The sequence below is a fragment of the Perissodus microlepis genome, chromosome 18, assembly GCF_051167445.1.
Source record: "Perissodus microlepis isolate ML-2025 ecotype Zambia chromosome 18, ASM5116744v1, whole genome shotgun sequence".
Taxonomy (NCBI): Eukaryota; Metazoa; Chordata; class Actinopteri; order Cichliformes; family Cichlidae; genus Perissodus; species Perissodus microlepis.
Genome location: NC_140478.1, coordinates 29,994,871 through 30,019,012, shown reverse-complemented (window position 1 = coordinate 30,019,012; position 24,142 = coordinate 29,994,871). Strand labels below are relative to the sequence as shown.

The 24,142-nt window shown below is 40.5% G+C and overlaps 1 protein-coding gene across 2 annotated transcripts; it reads left to right on the top strand.

Moving 5' to 3' along the window:
- Positions 1-48: 48 nt before the first annotated feature.
- LOC146368156 (uncharacterized) lies at positions 49-13,148 on the top strand. Of its 2 annotated transcripts, XM_084913687.1 has the most exons (3): positions 49-217; positions 4,535-4,772; positions 10,547-13,148. In XM_084913687.1, exons 2-3 carry the CDS (start codon positions 4,550-4,552, stop codon positions 11,956-11,958), a joined length of 1,635 nt encoding a protein of 544 aa, XP_084769813.1. In that variant the 5' UTR covers positions 49-217; positions 4,535-4,549; the 3' UTR covers positions 11,959-13,148. The 2 variants fall into 2 exon arrangements, with proteins under 2 accessions (XP_084769813.1, XP_084769814.1); XM_084913688.1 differs by lacking the exon at positions 49-217 and having other exon boundaries at positions 2,714-4,772.
- The last annotated feature ends 10,994 nt before the right edge of the window (positions 13,149-24,142 follow it).

The window sequence follows — 24,142 nt, the reverse complement described above, 5'->3', positions numbered from 1 at the left end:
AGTGCGCCAGTTCTACTCGAAATTCTAATAGAAGAAGTATAGCGGAAATGACGTCACTCAAACTCCACAACAAACAAACAACTGTGGTTTGAGAGTTTTTCAAGGTAGAAATCTGCTCGGAGGTTAAGAAACAATCGACCAGGGTGAGATCAACCATCAGCGCAGACTAAATTCAAGCAGCAGCTCATCACATAAGTGCGTCCCTTTGATTTAAACGGTAAGATTTTAGTATTAAACACGCGGACGAAATAATCTGTGAGAGAAACCTTCAACTCGCACCACGTGGTTACCGTGCAGATGTTGTAGGTTATTTATTTTAAAACTGTGGAACGCGCGGTACTTGGGCTCTTTCTGGTCGTACGCAGGAAATCTCATTTTTTTTAAAGATTAAATAACATACCAATGTGGAGGTATGCAAAGACAGCACGAGGGTTCTCGAGGCTCTTCTGGGAGCCTAAGTATAGAGCCGAATAGTGGAATTGTAACGTGCTTTGAGAGTCTCGAAAAGCGCTATATAAATGCATTCCATTATTCCATTATTAAGTCGACCATAAAAACGTCTCCCCGAGCGTGAGTCCTCTATGACGAGCTACCTTTCCTTAGCGCCAGTGGTCTCGGCCACTATAAAGGGCTGGTGTTCCAGATCTACTGGCGTTTAGATCAACTGGCGTTAGCCGAACAGATGTGTGGTAGTCTTGCGTTTCAGGAGCTGCTACCGACAAACCAGCAAAAAAAACGCCAAATGTGTCATCTGTGACACTTGTGAGGTTATCTCAAACACACTCCGTCAGTCTTGATGCTGTTGAACAACAAAATGTTTAAAAATGTGGCGAGTTTACCTGGTGATATCCTCATGCGCGACGCAATCGCGAAAACAGCAAACAATTAACACCACGCCGATGTTGTTCACAGGACAGCAAGAGTCAACGATCGGGAGACTCTTGTCGTCGTTATCGTTCCCCTCGCACGGTTTATTTCTCCGATTTCAGCGTTTTTGCTTCACAACTACAGCGAGCAGTTTACTTTGTGCACTAACATGGAGTCGAGTCAACCAGCGCCACCTCTGTCCAAGTGCCACAGCCTACAGCCAGATCAACTTGTGACACACATCTGCAGCACGTTTGAATTCGTGTCATGCACATTTGTACCTTTCAATTGTGTCTGTTTGTGCGTCATGCAAATAAACCTTTGAAAAGAATGAAATGACACTAATATTTCACTAGTGTTGTAACATCACATGTCGTTAGCGTAGTCTGCCTGTGTCTTTTCTCTGCGAACAAACATTTTAGAGTTGGTAGTTATATACAGTCTGTATAAGTATGGTTACTCTAATGATCGTTTGTAAGGAGATGGCAGTTACTGTGAATTCACAGCAGTTACACAGTGATTAGTAATAAACAGCCAGTGAGAGTGAGTGGATTTAAGAAAGTCAGTGACTCAGGTGTGTCGCTTGGTTTGTCATCTGTTTGTGAGACTGGAGGAGACGTAGAAATCTTTTGTTTTAAATCTTAGTTAGGAAGGTTCCTGTTTGAAAACAAGCACTTTTTGTGAGAAATGCAAGAAGTACATCTGCAGAAAGCACACAGTTACATTCTGTCCATCATGTGGACAAAATAGAAAATGTTGAGCATTGAAAAACTGAGTACGTTGGGCAAGTTCAAAAGAAATGCGTTTGTAAGAACGAAAAACCAAATTGTTCCTAAAATAGTTATGGAAAGTCTAACTGTTGTATGTCTGTGTTCTACATGTTTATCTAATGGAAAATGAAGTTGCTATTGTTTTATTGCAGTTTTTGGATAATTCTGAGTGGATTTACACAGTACGGGTCAAAATGACCCGCAACAAAATCAATGTCAATTGTTTGTTCTTCAACTTAATACAAGGGTTAATTTCCAAAACTTGCTTATGATCTTCAATTTGTAGCAGATCCACTATCACATAGCAGCTGGAGCAGTCTCCAATGGAGGTCAGTCCACTGCTGCCACCTGTGGCCAAGTGCCACAGCCTACTACTAGATTAACTTGTGACACATCTGCACCTGCTGCTATGATCACATTGAGTAGAGGCTGAGTGGCTGCACTAACCCCTGGTACATCCAGATCTACCCACAAACATGTTGACAGATACAATCCCGGCAATGTGGATTGTCAACACTAAAAACAATCAGTAAGCAAAGACAACAGGGATCAATTTTTTCTGTTTATTTAGCACCCACAACATTTGTAGTCGCCTTCTGCACAGGGGAAGTCCACACACACTGTGTGGTACCACTTTCCACAGAAGGTGCATTCAATCTGCAAGACTGAATGAGATTGTCAGAGTCATTGTCTGACTGTTTATTACTAATCACCCGCTGTACATTCACAGTAACTGCCATCTCCTTACAAATGTTTATTAGATTAACCACACTTATACAGACTGTATATAACAACCAACTCTAAAATGTTTGTTCGCAGAGAAAAGACACAGGCAGACTACGCTAACGACATGTGATGTTACAACACTAGTGAAATATTAGTGTCATTTCATTCATTTCAAAGGTTTATTTGCATGACGCACAAACAGACACAATTGAAAGGTACAAATGTGCATGAAACGAATTCAAACGTGCTGCAGATGTGTGTCACAAGTTGATCTGGCTGTAGGCTGTGGCACTTGGCCAGAGGTGGCGCTGGTTGACTCGACTCCATGTTAGTGCACAAAGTAAACTGTTCGCTGTAGTTGTGAAGCAAAAACGCTGAATTCGGAGAAATAAACCGTGCGAGGGGAACGATAACGACGACAAGAGTCTCCCGATCGTTGACTCTTGCTGTCCTGTGAACAACATCGGCGTGGTGTTAATTGTTTGCTGTTTTCGCGATCGCGTCGCGCATGAGGATATCACCAGGTAAACTCGCCACATTTTTAAACATTTTGTTGTTCAACAGCATCAAGACTGACGGAGTGTGTTTGAGATAACCTCACAAGTGTCACAGATGACACATTTGGCGTTTTTTTGCTGGTTTGTCGGTAGCAGCTCCTGAAACGCAAGACTGCCACACATCTGTTCGCCCAACGCCAGTTGATCTAAACGCCAGTAGATCTGGAACACTGGCGGGCTCGTTTCCCTGGCTACGATGGCTGATGATCGTGCCGCGATCCCAGCCACCATCGATGAGCCTTTTCTGCGAGTGAACGGTAATCCTTCGCGGCCAGTGTTCCAGATTAACTGGCATTGGCCGAACAGATGTGTGGTAGACTTGCTTTTCAGTAGCCGCTACCGACAAAACAGCAAATAAACACCAAATGTGTCATCTGTGACATTTATAAGGTTACCTCAAACACACTCCCTCAGTCTTGTTGCTCTTGAATAACAAAATGTTTAAAAATGTCGCGAGTTTACCTGGTGATATTCTCGTGCGCGAGGCGATCACGAAAACGGCAAACAATTAACACCACGCCGATGTTGTTCACAGAACAGCAAGAGTAAACGATCGGGAGAATCTTGTCTTCGTTATTGTTCCCCTTGTTATTACTCCGATTTCAGCGTTTTCGCTGCACAACTATAACGTGCAGTTTACTTTGTGTGCACTCAAATGGAGTCGAGTCAACTAGCTCCACCTGTGGCCAAGTGCCATAGCCTACAGCCAGATTCATTTGTGACACACATCTGCACCTGGCTCTATCGCCACGTTTGAATTTGTTTCAAGCACAATAATTGTGGAACTTTCAATTTTGTCTGTTTAAAGCTAAGTTAGTAATATTTATAATGTAATTTCCAAAACTTGCATATGATCTGCAATTTGTAGCAGATCCACTATCACATAGCAGCCGGAGAAGTCTCAAACGAGGCCAGACAATCTACCACACATCTGTTCGACCGACGCCAGTTAATCTGGAACACCGGCAGCGGGGAGTTGGCGAGGCCAATGGATGCATGATGTGATTAGTCGACTATCTCAAAAATAATCGTTTGTGGCAGCCCTAGCTGGAGTACCCAGAGAGAACCGACACACTGAGGAGCAGAACATGCAAACTCCTGAGTCGAATTAAGAATCTTCTTGCTGTGAGGCAACAGTGTTAACCACCATCCCACCATGGTGATTCTATATTTTTACTTAAGTACAGTTTAAATAATTTACATGATATTAATTCATTATTGTGACTGCAATTATTTCGTAGTTTGAAAATAATGAAAAACAAAACAAAATACTGGTAGGTGTTGCAGCTTTAAGCACAAATCAGCAAACAAAGTGAAACAGCTTTTAATTTGAAATTTTTACTCAGATCATAGTCAGGTGGTGAGAAACACTCTAAAATTCTCCATCTAAATATACATTTCAATGACATAATTACTTTTGGTTGTCACTGTGGCAGGTTAAAATGACAAACAGTTGTGCAACTGTGAAGCTGGTAGCAGCTACCTGAAAGTTTTTGTATTCTTAATTTTGCTTATAAAAGTATCAGAACTTGAGTCACTCACACGGTGCTCTTGAAACATTTGTCACATTTGTTCATTTTTAATTTCTCCCGTTATCACTTGTCTCTTTTCAAGAATTCTCAAAACAGAATGAAGAGTAAGGATGAGGAGGTTCTCGCAGACCAACAGATCTGTAACCAGGAGAGGAGCTCCAGTCTGAAGCAGGAGGACCCAGAGCCTCCTCAGATTAAAGAAGAACAGGAGGAACTCTGCACCAGTCACGAGGTTGAACACATCATGGTCTGGACCGGGCAGGAGAGGCTCAGACTGCTGGATACCATCTGGAAACCTGAAATAAAGATACAAAGAAAAGGTATGTGAAACTATCAGGAAGGCAGGAACCAGTGAAGCATCAGTGATGTCTGCACTGGGAAGAAGGAAAAGGCGCCTTAATATCTGTTATTGTTGCTCAGTTTTCTTTTAGGAGCAGTTGACAGTCTCACAAATTGTGGTTTTCTGGAAGCAGAAACGATGTCTCACAATGTCTACAAGGGGTCACTGTAGACCATAGATTTGCTTCATAGTATGTGGCTCGCAAGTTTGCTAATACAGGGAGTGCAGAATTATTAGGCAAGTTGTATTTTTGAGGAATAATTTTATTATTGAACAACAACCATGTTCTCAATGAACCCAAAAAACTCATTAATATCAAAGCTGAATGTTTTTGGAAGTAGTTTTTAGTTTGTTTTTAGTTTTAGCTATTTTAGGGGGATATCTGTGTGTGCAGGTGACTATTACTGTGCATAATTATTAGGCAACTTAACAAAAAACAAATATATACCCATTTCAATTATTTATTTTTACCAGTGAAACCAATATAACATCTCCACATTCACAAATATACATTTCTGACATTCAAAAACAAAACAAAAACAAATCAGCGACCAATATAGCCACCTTTCTTTGCAAGGACACTCAAAAGCCTGCCATCCATGGATTCTGTCAGTGTTTTGATCTGTTCACCATCAACATTGCGTGCAGCAGCAACCACAGCCTCCCAGACACTGTTCAGAGAGGTGTACTGTTTTCCCTCCTTGTAAATCTCACATTTGATGATGGACCACAGGTTCTCAGTGGGGTTCAGATCAGGTGAACAAGGAGGCCATGTCATTAGTTTTTCTTCTTTTATACCCTTTCTTGCCAGCCACGCTGTGGGGTACTTGGACGCGTGTGATGGAGCATTGTCCTGCATGAAAATCATGTTTTTCTTGAAGGATGCAGACTTCTTCCTGTACCACTGCTTGAAGAAGGTGTCTTCCAGAAACTGGCAGTAGGACTGGGAGTTGAGCTTGACTCCATCCTCAACCCGAAAAGGCCCCACAAGCTCATCTTTGATGATACCAGCCCAAACCAGTACTCCACCTCCACCTTGCTGGCGTCTGAGTCGGACTGGAGCTCTCTGCCCTTTACCAATCCAGCCACGGGCCCATCCATCTGGCCCATCAAGACTCACTCTCATTTCATCAGTCCATAAAACCTTAGAAAAATCAGTCTTGAGATATTTCTTGGCCCAGTCTTAACGTTTCAGCTTGTGTGTCTTGTTCGGTGGTGGTCGTCTTTCAGCCTTTCTTACCTTGGCCATGTCTCTGAGCATTGCACACCTTGTGCTTTTGGGCACTCCAGTGATGTTGCAGCTCTGAAATATGGCCAAACTGGTGGCAAGTGGCATCTTGGCAGCTGCACGCTTGACTTTTCTCAGTTCACGGGCAGTTATTTTGCGCCTTGGTTTTTCCACACGCTTCTTGCGACCCTGTTGACTATTTTGAATGAAACGCTTGATTGTTCGATGATCACGCTTCAGAAGCTTTGCAATTTTGAGACTGCTGCATCCCTCTGCAAGATATCTCACTATTTTTGACTTTTCTGAGCCTGTCAAGTCCTTCTTTTGACCCATTTTGCCAAAGGAAAGGACGTTGCCTAATAATTATGCACACCTGATATAGGGTGTTGATGTCATTAGACCACACCCCTTCTCATTACAGAGATGCACATCACCTAATATGCTTAATTGGTAGTAGGCTTTCGAGCCTATACAGCTTGGAGTAAGACAACATGCATGAAGAGGATGATGTGGACAAAATACTCATTTGCCTAATAATTCTGCACTCCCTGTAGTAGGCAGTGTTGGAAAAGTTACTTTTAAAACGTATTACAGAATATATGTATTTTGTAATGTATTCAGAACTCGTTACTCAGTGAGTGTAATGTATTCTGAATACTTTGGATTACTTAATATATTAACATGCTTTTTACAACTACATGAATTGCTGTGTGATTTATTACTATTACTGAAGGATACTCGCCATACCAGTACCAACTAGACTTTTAAATCTTAATGTAAAATGAGTATCAGTAGGTTGGACATTAGGTACGGCTACACTTTTTGCTGGGTCTCATATAGAAAACTATTCCGCGCGTATATGAAACAGGTCCGTGGTTCCGAACCGTAGTAAAGGGAACCCCGGGGTATTCCGTTACTACCCAACACTGTTGGTAAGGCACAAATATGGCAAAACTAAAAAGCAAAACAGTTCTTTAACCTAATTCCTAATACAGCTGGGTGTAATTGTCACAGGACAGTACAGCCGCTGCTAGGAAATTAGTGCTAAATAATTTTACCAACAAAGTATGAAAAGTTTGGAATACTCTATAGATGAGACAAACAAATATTACTAATGTAGGATTCTAATTAGAACTTAAACTTTATTTTCAGGGGTACAGGAATAATTTAAGGCCCAAGCGCAACACGTTTAAATGACTGAAACTAAAAGGAACAAGTTGAAGTGTGTTGGTTGAGAAAGTAGAAACAATCTTGAGTCTAGTTAATGTTGAAACCTGAAAATGAGTTCATATTATGATGCTGATTGGCTTTATTTGTTAATGGATATAAAATTTCTACAGATTTAAACCCAATTGGACATTGTAGAAGAAAAACAACAAAACAAACAAATATACAAAACATTTGCTTATTTTGAAATTGAAGATAGCAACAGAAAAGTCAGGACGGAGCCATGTTACCACTGTTTTCTGTCTTCTTTTAACAACAGTTAGTAGGGCTGCTCAATTAATCGAATTTTAATCACGATTACGATCTAGGCTTTCAACGATCATTAAAGATGACTGAGCCGATTATTAGCCCCTCCCTCGTGCTTTACTCTCGCGCTGCTCCGTGTGGCAAAGCACCTCTCTGCATTTCGAACACGCATCGCAAAAATTAAGAGGACCCGAGGGAAGCTCGGAAAGCTAAGCAGAAGTTATTTGGAGAGGAGAGTGACTGCCGTTGGTTGAAAAGAGAGGTAAAAAAAACTTCAGTGGTGTGGAAACATTATGGGTTCGCGGAGTCAGACGTGGATCAAGTAGACATAGTGTGTAAACTTTGCTACGGTGTCGTAGCTGCACCACAGAGCAACACTGCAAAGTTCACTAAACATAGATGTTTACATTTTTCATTTATTTTTTATATTGCAAACATTTGCACTGTTTTCAGTATTTGCACAATATTTTATATTATTTTTTAAAGTCATTATTCAATACATTGTTATTGTTAACCCTATAAATCCCTGTAGAACCGGAACCACGTAAGCTAGCGCAATAATTTGTTTTGCATATGAAACCGGAGGAGTTGTACTTACATCTTATGCCATCAGCTTGTCCTCGGTCACAGTTTCCTTCCACATAAAGCTTTGCAAAAATTGCATAAAAAGCACTTGCAGGAACAAAAACATAATATTCCAGAAACACGCTTTGCTGATCCGATCAGCTGTTCGTAACACTTCCCACATTGAAAAAGAGGTCAAGCGAACTATCGCATGTCCGCCATTTCCTGTCCGAAACCGGAAGTGACGTCATTTTCGCGGAAAATGTAGTTTTTTACTTGTAGGCCTTAAAAGCATATACTGGTGTTTTTATAAGTCATGTTTGACTCTATACTTTTCTGAATAGTTAGAACTCGAATTGCACAGCTGGAAATAGTTTATTTTGATGCACATGCTGTTTTCTTTGCAAATTTGCATCATAGGATTGTTTTTTGTTTTTCCTGCAGTATATAAAAATTGCTGTATCTCCAAAATAAAACTATGAAGACACTCAAAATAAATTTCCTGTTGTTGTAAACTATTTTTTGCAACTTTTTTGTATTTAAAGTTTTGAGGTATAAACCTCTTAAATTTCTCCAAGTAGAAATATATGTAAAAAAAACAAAAACGATTTTCAATTTTTTTGTAGTTTATTGCACTTTTTTGCAATTAATGTAATTACTATGGACTTAATGCATACATATTATTAAAATATGGGCTATAACAGTTGTATTGATGTATAGCAACTTGAAATGCTCCCAAAAATGGCTCCACAGCATGTAAAAAAAAATAAAAAATAATATAAGCTCTGGCGGACTTGGTTCTATGGTAGGTCTTAAAGGGTTAAATAAATATCGTCAAATAATCGAGATTATCATTTTTGCCATAATCGAGCAGCCCTAACAGTTAGTGACCTGAGGAGACCAGCTGCTGTTTTGAGTTTCTTCCCATTTTTCTCTGATATAAGATTCTAGCTGTTGAACAGTCCTGGGTCTCCATTTTCATATTTTTCACTTTCATGCAAAATATTTTCAGTGGATGAAAGAAACATTTGCCATGTCTGCAGGCAGGCCAGTTCACCACCTGGACTCTACTACTACAAAGCCATGTTGTTGGAATAGATGCAGAATGTGGTTTAATATTGTCTAGCTGATGCAAGGCCTTCCCTGAAAAGCCCGTCATCTGGATGGGAACATTGTTGAGTTAGAAACTTGACGCCTAAGCAGCCAGTTTGATAGGAAATTCCATCAGAGAAGAACGTTTTTGACCTGAGCACTGAGAACAAGCAGGTGATCCTCATTAATCCAAAGGATGCCATGTCCATGTTTTCAAAAAAAAATTCAAATTCTGATTCGACTGACGACAATTGAGACAAAAAACCTAAAATCCGAATAGAAAAAAGTTATATTTTTTACTGTAAAAACCACAAACATGTTTAACAAAACACTTTCGAAACTTAAAATGCAAATAGAAATTGTACATTTCTAAAAATTATGCACACGTTTTGCAAATATCATTGGTACATGGTACTATGTACCTAAAAATGCACACATAAGACTGAGAAGAACACCACAGGTATAAACCCTGCAGGTATGACAACATGAGGAGTATCACTCCTGTTTTCCACATGGAGACAGCGTTTACATTGCAATCTGCCTTTGGTGGCTTTTTTTGGAGCAACTGTGGCATTCACGAGTAGAACTGACACAAAACAACACAACGACTACACTACACCCTAACTATACCCTCCAAACATGCTAAATGTCACAAATCTCTCACGCATCAAAACTTGCTCTCTCTCTTTCTTTCGCTCGCTCGCTCTGACTCGCCGGTGTCACTCCTAAAACTTCCACCTCTTCCCAAACAACAAAATGCCACATGTTGCCATATCATTTTCGATTGGTCAACATGGTACATTTTTTCACTAATGGGGAAGGAAAGGGGTGTTTTGTCTTTTTCTCTCACAAGATAAAAAGGAGTGTTTTCTAGCGCTGTCCTTAAAAAACACTGTTTTTACAGTTTCTTCCCACTGTAAACACTACTGTTTTATTCAGAAAAAAACATTGTGTGTATTTTTTATCATACGTCTGTTTTACGTGGCCTGTCAACACAATTTAAAAACTGGTATAAAGTTTGAAGTCCGCACTTTCGACCCAAGTTGAAATGGAGACTCTGGGTTGTTGCATCTTGTTGCTGTGTTGTCCTAAATTGGTGGTCTGATTTTTGGCGCGTCAGCACGTCCGTCGACTCTCAAGCGTTAACCAAGTTGAGCATGCATTTCTATTGTTGAAATTGAAGTTGAATTGATTTGTATGTAGCTCCCCAAACTTCAATTTGTTCCGGTGTATCTAAGTGTCAGTATCATTAGCATAACTGTTTGAATTACACTGGCATACATGGGCAACATGCTCATAGAGAACTTCTAATAGTTGATGAGATGTTTTGTTTTGTTTATTTAATGTTTGAGTTTTTGTTTTTTTTTCATTTTATGTTTTTATTTTTGTCTCTTGAGACTTTTCAGATCAAAAGATCTGTAAGGAGGAAGAGGTTCCTGCAGACCAACAGGTCTCTAACCATGAAAGGATCTCCAGTCTGGATCAGGAGGATCGAAAGCCTCCAGAATTTAAAGAGGAACAGGAGGAACACTGCACCAGTCAGGAGGGAGAGCGGCTTCTTCTAAAGGAAGAGACTAATAAATGTATGGTGACTTCTACTCATGAGGAACCTGAACCAAGCAGTGACTTTCTTTCTAACAACTGTCCTCAGCCAGAGTGGAGCCAAGGCCAGGAAGAAAGTGAGCATGTGCACTCAGGATCAACTACAAATGCAAACACAAAGAGGAGAAATCAGAGAAAGCAAAGTGGAGTAGAGAGCCAGCTCATGTCATATAGTCAGTGTAAGCCTGACACAAGTAGAAAGTCTGTAAAATGTGAGATTTGTGGAAAAACCTTTCAGTATAAATACAGACTGCTTAACCATCTAAGAGTCCATACAGGTGAGAAACCTTATTCTTGTAGCACCTGTGGGAAACGATTCATTCAGATGAACGGCTTAAAAACTCACATTAGAACCCACACAGGTGAGAAGCCATATTCTTGTAGCGCCTGTGGGAAAAGCTTTAGTGACGCGTCAGCATTCAGAGTTCACATGAGAATCCACACAGGTGAGAAGCCACACTTGTGTAAAATATGTGGTAAAACATTCAGTCAGGCAGCACACTTGAAAAGGCACATGAGAAGCCACACAGGTGAGAAGCCACATTCTTGTAACACCTGTGGAAAAAAATTCAGTGATATGGACAGCTTGAAAACTCATATGAGAAACCACACAGGTGAGAAGCCATATTCTTGTAGCAGCTGTGGAAAAAGATTCAGTGACATTGTGTGTTTCAAAACTCACATGAGAATCCACACAGGTGAGAAACCTTATTGCTGTAGCACATGTGGGAAAGGATTCCGTCAGCTGATCCACTTAAAAACACACATGAGAATCCACAAAGGTGAGAATCCATATTCTTGTAGTCTGTGTGGAAAAAAATTCAGTTGCATTCTGTTCTTCAAAACTCACATGAGAAGACATACAGGTGAGAAACCTTATCGGTGTAGCACATGTGAGAAAGGATTCCGTCAGCTGATCCAATTAAAATCTCACATGAGAATCCACACAGGTGAGAAGCCATATTCTTGTAGCACCTGTGGGAAAAGCTTTCGTCACTCATCAGCATTAAGAGTTCACATGAGAATCCACACAGGTGAGAAACCATATTCTTGTAGCGCCTGTGGGAAAAGCTTTAGTGACGCGTCAGCATTCAGAGTTCACATGAGAATTCACACAGGTGAGAAGCCAAACTTGTGTAACATATGTGGTAAAATATTGAGTCAGACAACAAACTTGAAAAAGCACATGAGAATCCACAGTACATGAAAGTGTCAAAGGTGGAGGAAAGAGTTCAAATGGAGCAATGTTCAAAGTGGAGCTTCACTGCAATGCATGAGGGAAAAGATTACCTCATATTTAGTTCAATTTGGTATTTTATGTCCATAACAGTAACAACTGTTTGTTACACTAATTGGTTTGTTACTATGATGAATGTTTTTCTGTACAGATAACTGTACAGATAACATGTATATATTAATTGTAGATGTTAGTTAATATTTTTTTTACCTAATCAACTTTGTTATAAAAAACATTTATTATTTTTTTATTGCAAACATTTAATTCATCAGTCATTCTGGTTTTCCTACAAAGGATTTGAAATCATTCAAGTAATACCTAAGACCAAAAATCTGGAGTCATTATGGACTGGAAGTCACTTCATGTTGTGATGTTGATTTAGTTAGTTGTGCTTTTTATTTATGTATATTCTGTAGTATTCATTCTACCTCATTTAATTTCTGTATTTAATGTATATAAGTTTAGATTAGTTATTTATAGTTGGTTTACACAGCTTTGTGTATGTATGTGTATGCATGTGTAATGTATATATAGACACGTGTGTGTGTGTGTGTGTGTGTGTGTGTAAGAGAGAGATTTACATTGCTGTGCTTGAGATCCACCATCTACTGGAACCAAATTCCTTTCTGATTTTTATAGTTTTAAAAAAATGTCATAAAAATGATTATAACCAGTTCTTTGCAGTAAACAACATAACAATGTTCTACTTTATTTAGCTTTTTTCCACAATTTGTTTCTTGGTGTCTGACTATGTTTTATATAAATTGAGAAACTATTTATTTAAACTCAGATTTTTACAATGGACTTTTTCACCCAGTGTGCTTGAATTTGGGTTTATTAAAGAAAATCTGTTATACTTAAGCCCAGTACCCTGTTCAAATTCTTGGGCAGTCTACAAAGAGTTGTAGTTTTGTATTGTGAGAGATGTTAGATTCGGGGGTATTTTATATTCTCGTTTTCACATATTATAGAAATAGAAATAAAAGTAAATTGAAGAGACTGTTCTCTGATGAAAATGTATGTTGACATATGTGACTTCATCCCTCAACTACTGACGCTCACCATGTTGTGTAATGGATGTGAAAACTTTGCCTGTGTTGTTACCACAGGCAAGATGTGCAAAATAATTCAGCAAATTAAAGTATCAGCTTGTTCCATCATCCAGCTTGTTCAACGAAGTCCGATGCTAACTGGAAATAGAGATAATTCGCCTTCAAAAGTAAATTTTAAGAATATGGAAACCATATAAAATTGCTCAAATACTGAACACAAATCATATTTCTGACACACAGTCTATGGGTGTAACCTCCAGAGTCACACAACGGTTTTGAATGATCCTGTTATTTAAGCAGAAGACTATCCCACTATAAATGCAGGTTTTCTGTCCTACAGATTCTCTGAAACCATGACTCTCCTCCACAGAGTCCAGACCACATTCACTCAGCTGCTCTTTATTGGAGTCTCTGCTGAGTTCATTAAACTGCGAACGACTGAAGTCTTTAATGGTGTAAGAGGTTTAAATTTTCTTTTAGTTTGTCTTTCCATCATTTTCTTTATGCACTGCACATAGATTAGCTGTCAGTTGAACTTTATGGGCAGAGCGCTACCCTAGTTTTATTTTTGTTTTTTGTCTGCAACTTAATGGAGTTAAACAGAAATTAGCAGAACTTTCTGTTCGTTGATCAGATTGATCTGGGGGTAGGGACAGGCTTAGGGCGTCGGGGGATTCCCCAGGAGCATCTTCATTGGAGGGCTCAACCCGGGGTTGCGGTCATGGCCTGTTTAGGGCTCTGTTGGCTCTTAGGTGACGGTTTCCTCATGGATGCGTGTAGCGGGCCTAGGGGAGGGTCTGTGCTGATGAACGTGGGTTACTGATCTGGTAGCCTGGCTGCCCCTGGGTGGGTCCGGGACGGGCGTGGGGTTCTGGGGGTGCGCCTTCTTCTTGGCTGGGGCCCTGGCTGGGCCTTGGGGTTTGGGTCCTGGTTGGTGTGTCGCCGGGGTTGTGGGCGAGCGGGTGTATGGGGGGCCCAGCCCTGGCGCAGGGTGCCGCCAGAGCCACCTGGGGGACTCTTCAACTGGTGGGGGGGTGTTACATCTTGCAGAGGTCTCCTCTCTCCAGGAACTCACTCTGCAGGAGGGGGAGATATAGGAGAGGTGGAGGAACATCTCAGCCTGGGCGTCTATTGTCTTGTGTAGTCTGGAAGATGAGTGGATGACAGGGTGGGTGCAGTTTTCTCTGTGGTGGGGTCGGGTGGGCTGTCCCGGGCTCTGTGGGGCCGGGCGGCGCTGCTGAACCGGTCTGGATGGGCCTGGGCCCCCTTTCCCTGGTGGGTTGCAGAGTATGGGGGTGCCTACTGGGGTCAGTGGGGGAGCTGGCCCCAGGGAGAGGCCACTTGCCCCTCCCTTCCTTCCCTCCCCATCTCCAGCTGCCTCCCTCTTCCTGCTCCACCACAATCACCCACACATGCAGGGCCTTGGGGTAAAGGTGTGTCACCAGGGTGCAGGTAAGGCATCCCCCCCTCTGTCCCCTTCTGGCTGCCTGTCCCTCAATTTTATCCCACAACTTAGACATTACTCACACTCTCATAACACATACATATAGGATCTTGGGGGTGGGCACACTACACGGCATCCAGAAGACCTATAGGGTGTACAACCTCACCCCTGGCGTCGTTGCCCACCTCTCAATTTTAAATACACGTAGACATTGAGGGCTATCAGGAGGGGCTATGCGCTTACCTGCTGCTCTCTGGCAGGTAGCTCCATGCCCTCCTGGGTTTTTAATGCACCTTAGAACACACATGCATCAACACTACATATGAGCGGGCGGAGGGAGGTTTGGAGTCTTTGTATCTGTGTGTGCCTGTTTGTCTGTGTCTATGTCAGGTCGGGTATCAGAGGTCTTGGTCTCTTATGCTCTGAGGGCCTCTGGATGTCTGGAGTTTTGATCTCCTCCATACCTGCTTCATGCCCTGGAGGACGGGGCAGTGGCTCCCCACACCCTGTAGCAGATCAGTTCATGAAGGAACCTTTTAAATACAAGCGCGCTCATGCTCACAGGTGTACACACGGGTGCTGCACAATAATATTTAATATTTAGCATTTACTGTTATATTCACATAGATCAGCGGTCCCCAACCTTTTTTGCGCCACGGACCGGTTTATGCTCGACAATATTTTCATGGGCCGGCCTTTAAGGTGTCGCGGATAAATACAACAAAATAAAACTAGTACCGGTACCGAAAAAAAGAAAATTTATTCATAACACAGGAAAGACCCAGGAAAACCGAGTAAACGATAATAACGACAAAATAACGCTGAAAACCGATAAAAACCCTGAAAACTATACATTTCACACCTGAGCTTCAACTCTCGTGGCCCGGTACCAAACGACTCACGGACCGGTACCGGTCTGAGGCCCGGGGGTTGGGGACCGCTGACATAGATCATCGCAATGATGTTGTTTATCATATTGTTCTTTTTTTTGCTTGTTTTCTCTTTTTTCTTTCTCAACAGGTGATCCAGGTGATTGATATAGTTAATGATAAGTAAGTAGTAGTAAGTAGTTAATGATGAATCAATGTTGAATTCCGGTGTTGATTTTCCACCACTTTTGTACCCTTGGTTAATCTTGAAACAACAAAAAAAAATAATATTAAAACAGGACTAAATAGGTATTTCCATCAATCCTAGACCACAGAAAATTACCATCAACACTTAAACCTGTGAAAAAGACAATTGTGTTTGATCTAAAAACAGGATAACCATTATATGTTGAACATCCTACAATTTATCATGTTCGTAACAACAACCCTATAATATTAAGCACTGGGCATTATGTAATTAAAAAAATGACAATAGACAAATTTGTATCAATAAAAAAAACTATTTATTTTATAAAGAGATTTATTGTTAAATGTATTAGTTACAAGTCAATGTTTTTAGTTTACTACGGGATGGGGCTGGATATCGGGCGTCCTGCACCACCCATCCGATCGGGAGCATAGCGGAGCCATTTCTGCACTGCTTGGGCGAAGGCAAACTCAGAAACTGCATTTACCCCCACCTGCTGAGTCAGGCCATCTAGGACAAAAACAAATAAGCAAAAAAATAAAGAGAAAAAAAAAGAGAGGCTCAATTAGAGCTTAAATATGAACAACCTCTTGTAAAAAGCAGGGAGAAAGCCTATAAACCCGCGTTCCCCAACCCCCGGGCCACGGACCGGTAACGGAGGCCCGGGTGTGAAATTTATGAATAGGGTTTAGGGTTAGTTACCCTGGGTCTTTTCCCGTGTTGTAGTTGTGTCTCTTATTTTGAAAGAAATATTTACACGTTACCATAGTGACCAGAGAGCATTAAGGGGCGGAGAGGAGGATGTTACTCTCAATGTTGTTGGCGCATTTCAGGAGGACGCTGCTAATAAAGTTGCACAATTTTACCGTGAATTTGCTGAATTTTATTATTATATTTACAAAATACCACAGTTTTTGTCTTGGTCATATCATTTTAATTTGTTGTATTTATCCACGACAACATGAAGGCCGGTCCGTGAAAATATTGTCTGACATTAAACCAGTACGTGGCACAAAAAAAGGTTGGGGACCGCTGCTATAAACTAGTAGGCTGATTAACATGAAAGTCACAAGGCTGAAATCAACAAGCTACCTCCTCACTTTGTTCACCAGTGTGCTATATTTCATGATCTGCTTGACTGCAGGACCAAACATGGGGCCTGAAGTTACACACATTGTCCTAAGCATTTTCCTGTATCCCTCAGACAACGAGGACTGGGTTAAGGTAGAAATAAGTCTGCCAAATTTATTATTTTTTTGCTTCCAAGGTGCCACACTACTTTGTTTTGTTCGCAGTCATAGTTTCCGGTCTTTCAATATTCTTTGGAGAGTCCCAAGTACTAAAACCCTGGTGATAGCAGTCCTTTAAGAGGGTCAAGAACCCACTAATGATCATGTATCTCATCACATGAAAGGTGACTTTATCAAGGTGTGAAAAAGGGTGTGGGTCATTATCAGCAGAGGTTTCAGGTGAAACCATTGTGAGACCTTGCCTCACCCTATTATGTTACCTATTGAGATCAGCTAACGTGAGATGTTGGTGGGCTTTAAGGTGCCTGTGAAGAGACTTCAAGAAACTCTGAGTGTTATTAGCTGAAAGCTCAGCATTTGTGGCTTGGCCTGTCCAAAGAAATTTTTGGTTGTCACTCCAATTCAGCGGTCCCAAATACATAATTAAACTGTCAAGCTGAATCATGAAAAATGCCAGTGTGATGGACATAACTATAATTTTTTTACCAACAAGGTGATTCCCACAGAGCTATTAGCTGCAAATTTGGCACGTCTTAGCATTGTGTGCCAGGTATCCTTAAAAAAAGGGAAGAAACTGAACAAATGGAGGACAAAAGAAGTGGAAGACCTAAAACACTATCTCCAGGTTAACAGGACATAAAAGTCATGTTCTTCAGAAAGAGGAAAAAAATCTAGCAAAGACCTGACACAGAAAATGACAGATGCATGTAGCACTTCAATTGATCCACTCTATTGGTTCACTGAAGGCTCATAAAACTACAATAAACAATAAAACTTACCAAAGATACACTTGCAGAGCACTGTCTCTTTAAATGCTCTTTTTTGCTTGGTCTGGTCCTTATTTTTTCTCCCAGTCCAGTTAAGTCCAGAGGCCAGCTCATTTGTAATGGCATAGGCTAGTATACGACGGACTCGCACCTCCAATGTGGTCCCTCCAATCAAAGAAAAGCGTCTCACCTATCAAAATATTTTCAAAAATTGAATTATTGTGACTTGTGTTTTAAATGTGTATGAATATGCTTGTGAGTTGACATGAAATAATTGAAAGAGACAATGTTTTTTTTTCCCACTGCTTAATTTTCCAGAGATAATAGGAAATATTTTGGTTAATTCCTATTTGTTGGATCTTCCGATGATAGCATGTTGATGTATATTCAAGCAGGACATACAGCAGCAGGCAATTTTAAGAAGTTGAACCAAATTGGACAATTTATAAAGTTCTGAGTTACAAAAGTTACATAAGCTTTAAGAACCTACCATTGTTTTATTTGCTTCCGGTAACTGCAGAGTTGCCTCTGCATTGTTCAGCTCATCCATATTATGTAAAGGCAAATCCAGAGGCAAAACGCCAGCATCAACAGGTTCATTGCTGCAGGATTGACGGAAGGCTCTGAACTCCTCACGGAGGTCCCTGACTTCTCTGGTCAGCTCTGTCACCATAGTTATCAGTTTTTGGAAGGCTGCATCTGTTAAGAAGAACAATAAAACTGGCTTGTGATAAACCGGATAAGCATTGTGATGAGAAAAAAAACAACTATATCCATACGTTATGGCTTCACATTTTGATTTCAAGTTTAAGTAGTTCAATCAGCTCAAACTGTTTACAAGTTTATCCCTTTCGCATGTAGATGAAATCCTATGTAAAATTTCAAAGTACAACATTTTAGAATTTGCCTTTTAAAAGTTGCCTCACAGAGTCTGGAATCTAAAAAAATCAAAATAAGATGATATTTAATAACATAAATTAGTGTTTCGATGGTAAAATTACAATGAAATTGTGATGAAACTAATTTTATCAAAGCATACTTTCATTATCAAAGGTATTCAAAGCAGACTCTATTTGCTGGGGAGGTTGTATAGTTGTGTAGGTTGGTGTGTTGGGATGGAGCGGTGAAAGGAGCCGGTAGCTGGCCAGGGCATCGTGATGGTTGCTAGTAGTGGGTTGGGAGGCAGACTGCAAAGTGGTGGAGGCTGTTCAGAAAAATGTTTAAAAAATAAAAGCTTACATAAAATTTATCTACAAAGGTTCATTTCCTCACACACACTAAACATTACAATATACTATACCTGGGGGATTCGGTCATCTACAGAGGAATTTCCTATTTGAAGACTTTTTGTCAGGTTTCAGAGCCCATCACAGTACAGAGATGGCTTTAGTGAAGGTCTCAAATGATCTTCTTTCGTCCCTGACAGTGGACTCATGTCCTGCTAGACCTCAGTGCAGCATTCAATACTATTGGCCATAGTATTTTATTACAGTGATTAGAACATGCTGTAGTTATTTAACTTACTTAAACAGCTACAGCGCTTCAGTGTTTTGAATTCTATCTCTCTAATAGACTCGTTTGTTCATGTAAATGGAGAGTTCCACAGGGTTCTGTGCTAGGGCCAATTCTGTTTACATGCTTCCTATAGGCAATATCATTAGAAGGCAAAGATGGCATAACGCACAACAATTTGTTAAACTGCAGGAATGTGTTAAAGACATAAAGACCTAGATGGCCTTGCATTTTCTGCTGCTCAGTTCATATAAAACTGAGGTTATTGTACTTGCCCCTTAAAAATCTTAGGAATTTGGTACCAAACCAGATTATTACTGTGGATGGTATTACCTTGGCCTCTAGTTGCACTGAGGAATCTTGAAGGTATTTTCAAAGAGTATATGTCCTTCAATGTGCATATTAATCAAATATTAGGGCTGGATTGCGTGACCCTTAATACTGCCTTAAGTTATTCTGCAATATGCAGTTAGGCTACCGGGGGTTTCCATGATGCACGTTCTTTTTCACTCACTGTATTGTTGTGGAGTCTTTATCTTACAATATAAAGCACCTTGAGGCAACAGTTACTATGATTTGGCGCCAAATAAATAAAATTGAATTCATTTGTTTTTTCTTGGTCGTTGTTGTATGTATGCCATAGGGCCTCTATTGTCTTAATTAAATTACATAGTATCAATTAAATGTATCTTTAGACATTATTTATTAGTTTAATGATTTGAATTTGTTACAAAGTTTGATTAATTTTCAGCTAACTCCAAGTCTGCCAGAGTTTTTTTTTTTTTTAAGGGTAAAGAAAGTTATCATAGCAACTATCAACTAAAACACAGAAGCTGCAGATACTGTGATCACAAGTTTGTACTTTGAAGCAAAATTTGAGGCTGATGAGTTAACTTCAAGTTCAAACCTGGGTTTTCAGTATTATGAAGGTAATTCACATACGCTGGTATGGTAACTTGTGGAACTAATCCAGGCCTACAGACCAATCTGTTCTTTGGTCTACAGATGGTAAGAGGGTTCCAAGTTGTGATCTCCCATAGAACAAGTCTGCTACAGCTTATCCTTGTATTTTTACATGCTGTGTGAAATGTGCCATTTCAGCTGGCTACATAATTATAACCTTCATTTTCCAAATTCAATATGTAATAAGTTCTTAGTAACTAATAAATGGGTAAAGTACAATAAGCCCAAAAAACAGATTTTTATAAAGATGTAATTCTCTACATACAATTTTTTTTAATAGCTGTGTGCCTCAAAATTATAAATGGAAAAAGAAAATTGTCACAGAATCCTTTTGAAGCTCTCGAAATTTATTGCTAGTATGTTTATAGCTTCATTTTTGAGATGCAATCATTTTTAAATGTATTAACAGCATTAAAAACTAAAACAAAATGCACATGTGAAACATTTGCAAAGTTACAATATATCAAAATAAACAATTTTCAACAGTCTAATCAAAGTTTTAAGTGTCAGGGAAACTTGTATACAGAGAAGCATGAAGTCCAATTTTAATTTTCAGTACCCTTTAAGGAGCTGTGATACAGCTTGTGACAGTTCCTGTCAACGATAACACACAGAGCCACTCTACATGCCTCACACATGAACGGAGTGCACTTCCGACACAGTTTGCACTTCCTTCGCCCCTTTGAGGCTTTATTATGGCCAGATGCCCCTTCAACAATGGCAACAGGGATGTGCTGATACCTCTCTGGGACTGATTGTAGGGGAACCTCACAGAGCTCAGCTATCAGCTGTTCCAGGAAGGCCTGGTGCTTCACAGGCTGCTCCTCCAGTCTGCCACACAGCTCCTTGCTGATTAAGTAGCTGTTTGTTACAGCAATGTCAATGAAATGATACAGCACCATCACATACCACGCCCTGCTCTTTCTCCATGAGGAATAGGAGCCAATCAGCTGGTCTGACAGGTCAGCTTCCACCATAAAGCTGTTGTAGTCTTTCACAGCCGATGGCACTGGCACCTCGACTACTCTGCGTTTTCCACCAACCTTACACATCCTTTTCAGAGTGTCCCCTGAGAAGGCAGTGTGCATGGTGGAGCACACACTCACCTCCCTTGTGTCCATCCACTTGATGAAAATGAGGGCTCCCTCTCTGATCCACCTGACTGTCCCTCTTGGAGATTCTTTGGTCAAGGCATTAACTTTGGTTTTTGGGGTGCCGATTCTCGTGTCCCGAAATGTGCCACATGCTCCGAACCCCAGGTCGTGAAGGTGGCGGAACAGTGCTGGGCTGGTATAAAACTTATCACAGTAAATGTGATATCCAGATCCCAGGCAGTTTTTGTTGACGAGAGACACCACTGCATCAAATGACAGCCCCCTCCCGGTTGCCAGAGTGGACTTCCTTGTATAAACCTTGAAGTCAAAAATGTACCCCGTGTTGTCAGACAACACAAAAAATTTTATCCACCTCTTTTTTTGCTTATTCTTTATGTTTTTCTTTAGGGCAGTTTTGGCTTTGGTCGGTACCATGCGCTCATCCACAGAGAGGTTTTTCTGGGGATGGTACATCGCTTTGCAAGCTAACCGCAAACTGTCATACAGGGGGCGTATTCTGTGCAGGCAGTCATAATCATCGGTGCCTTTTTTGCGGTCGTTGAGTTCATCTTCAGCAGGGTCACTCATATGAATGTTCCAGGTGATGAGGAGGAACCGGGTTCTCGACATTACCTTGCTAGGATATGGCACATAAAAGATGGAACTGACACGCCAAAAATCCCTGATATTTGGCAGCTTCAGAATCCACATGTACAGTGTCAGGCCAATGTAGCGATAGAGTTCAGCCTCTGTGAGCTCAGCCCATTTGAATTTTTTACCTGCAGCAATATTTTTTGCTGCATTTTTGTTTGTGTTTGCACACAGTGTTTTGACAGCCGCCCAGTTAAAATACATCTTGAAGAGCTTAGATGGAGATGGATTGGTCAGATACTCTGAAAGAGGTAGTTGGATACCTGGCTTTCTCGTGGGCAGGAAATGTGGCAGGGGGTGTGGCAAGTTGTCGGGGTCCTTTTCACTTTTCCAGGCAGCTGCATCACCAGAGAGTGGCTCTGACCTAGAGCGCTTGGCTTTGTTTGCTGAAGGCCAACTCCTCTGACTCCTTAATCTTCTTCTGCCTCCATCCAGAGTAGTGGCGGCTTCGGTTTCTTCTTCTTCTTCCTCCTCCTCCTCCTCCTCCTCCTCATAATCATCATCATAATCATCATCACTTCACACACAGAAGTTGCACAGTGTTAGAAGCATTCACCATGAGAATAATATAATGATGTATATTTAATGCTGCATAGTTATTTTCTCTAACTCAGAAACAAACAATATTTCATAAATGTATACGTACGTGTCATAGTACGGATACATTTCTTCACTCAAGTCAGCTTCATCTTCACTATCAGCAGAGTCCAGCCCAGAGGAGTGGACAGAAAACCCATCTTCATCCGGCACTGTTACAGAGTCAGAATCTTCGTGTTTGAGGGGTCCATTTTCTTCTAGTTTGATAATATCGTGTGTGTGCGGACCTGTGGGAGAGTGCAAAAAGTCTGTGGTGAGTGTGGGCTGTACATTTCTAATGCTGCGTTTCACATCTCTCAGATGGGACGTCACGCAACAGTTGGCATGTTGCAGATGTAAATTTGGCAAGTCCCAAAGAGTTGATTTGGATTCACCGTGCATGCATCAACACATAAATTTAAGAAAGTTAAGCCAAATTGTTCAGAAAGGCACCATACATGTTTTTGTGAAAGAGCACAAGATAAAAGGAGAGGGAGAGTTTGTGCTCTGTAAACAGAGAACAAAAAAAAAAAAAAAAAAAAAAAAAAAAGTACGATCCCTTTGAAAATAGCAAAACTTCCTGTTCTCAAAGTTCAGTAGGTTTTGGACTTTAAGGTCTGCTTGGGTCCCAATGATGTAAATTTTTGTCATAACACAATAAGCAGAAGGGGCCGTGCCTGCTGGCTCAATATTTTGTTAAAACCGTATAAGTGTAGTCAGTATATTTCACACACTGTTGTAAACAGTGAAAAAGCGTTCTCGGGTTAGGTTGTTAAGGTGAGCCTGACTATGAGCCTGGGCTCAACCAAGAGGTAAATGCACTATATATCCACTACATGATCCTACATCAAAACAGTCTTAATAGGGAAAATATGATTAAGTTTTATATACCTGTGCAGTGCAAGTCTTCCTCACGTTTCCAGCTGTTATCCAGCACTCTGAACCGCTCTTTCCCGGTCCAGACGAAGATTTCTTCAGACTCCTGCTTCACTATAACCTTCGCTATTTCCTGACTGGTGCAGACTTCCTCCTGTTCCTCTTTAATCTGTGGAAGTTCTGGACCATCCTCACTCAGACCAAAGTTCCTCTCCTGGTTATGGACCTGCGGGTCATTCAGACTCTCCTCTTCCTCACACTTCATATTGCTGTAGGGGATCTTAAATGATAAGGGGACATAACAAGAAGGTTACTAATATGATGACAGATGTGAAGGCACATCTGAGCAAATATATTCTAGCAAGTCTGTACACTGTGAGCATGTTGCTCACAACTTTATTAGTGCAAAAAAAAAACAAAAAACATCAATGTATTTTCACTTAAACAAGCAGCTGTTTTTATGTGCATTAAAGTTATATAAAAATTTAACAGTGCAAATGCAAATTCCTTGCTGACAGTTTAACCAAAAGGCATTTCCGTTGGAAATTAGCCGACATATCCTCAGCATAACCATGTATAATATCCACAAAACGCAAAAAGAGGTTATACAGACACAATACGGTAATATTATGTTCAAGTAGGACTGGGCAATATGACCCAAAATTCATATATTCATATATTCTTTAGCTGGATGGCGATATACGATATATATCTCGATACTTTTTAAAGCCATAAATTAAGAACAAAAAGAGAGTTCTTAGTCAGAACTGTGTCCCAAATCTCACACAGGCACTTTTATTAACATACAGCATAGATGTACAAGAAAAAAAATACTCAGAAATAAATTATCAGCATTTATTAAATAATAATACTCCATAAGTAAAATAATGTT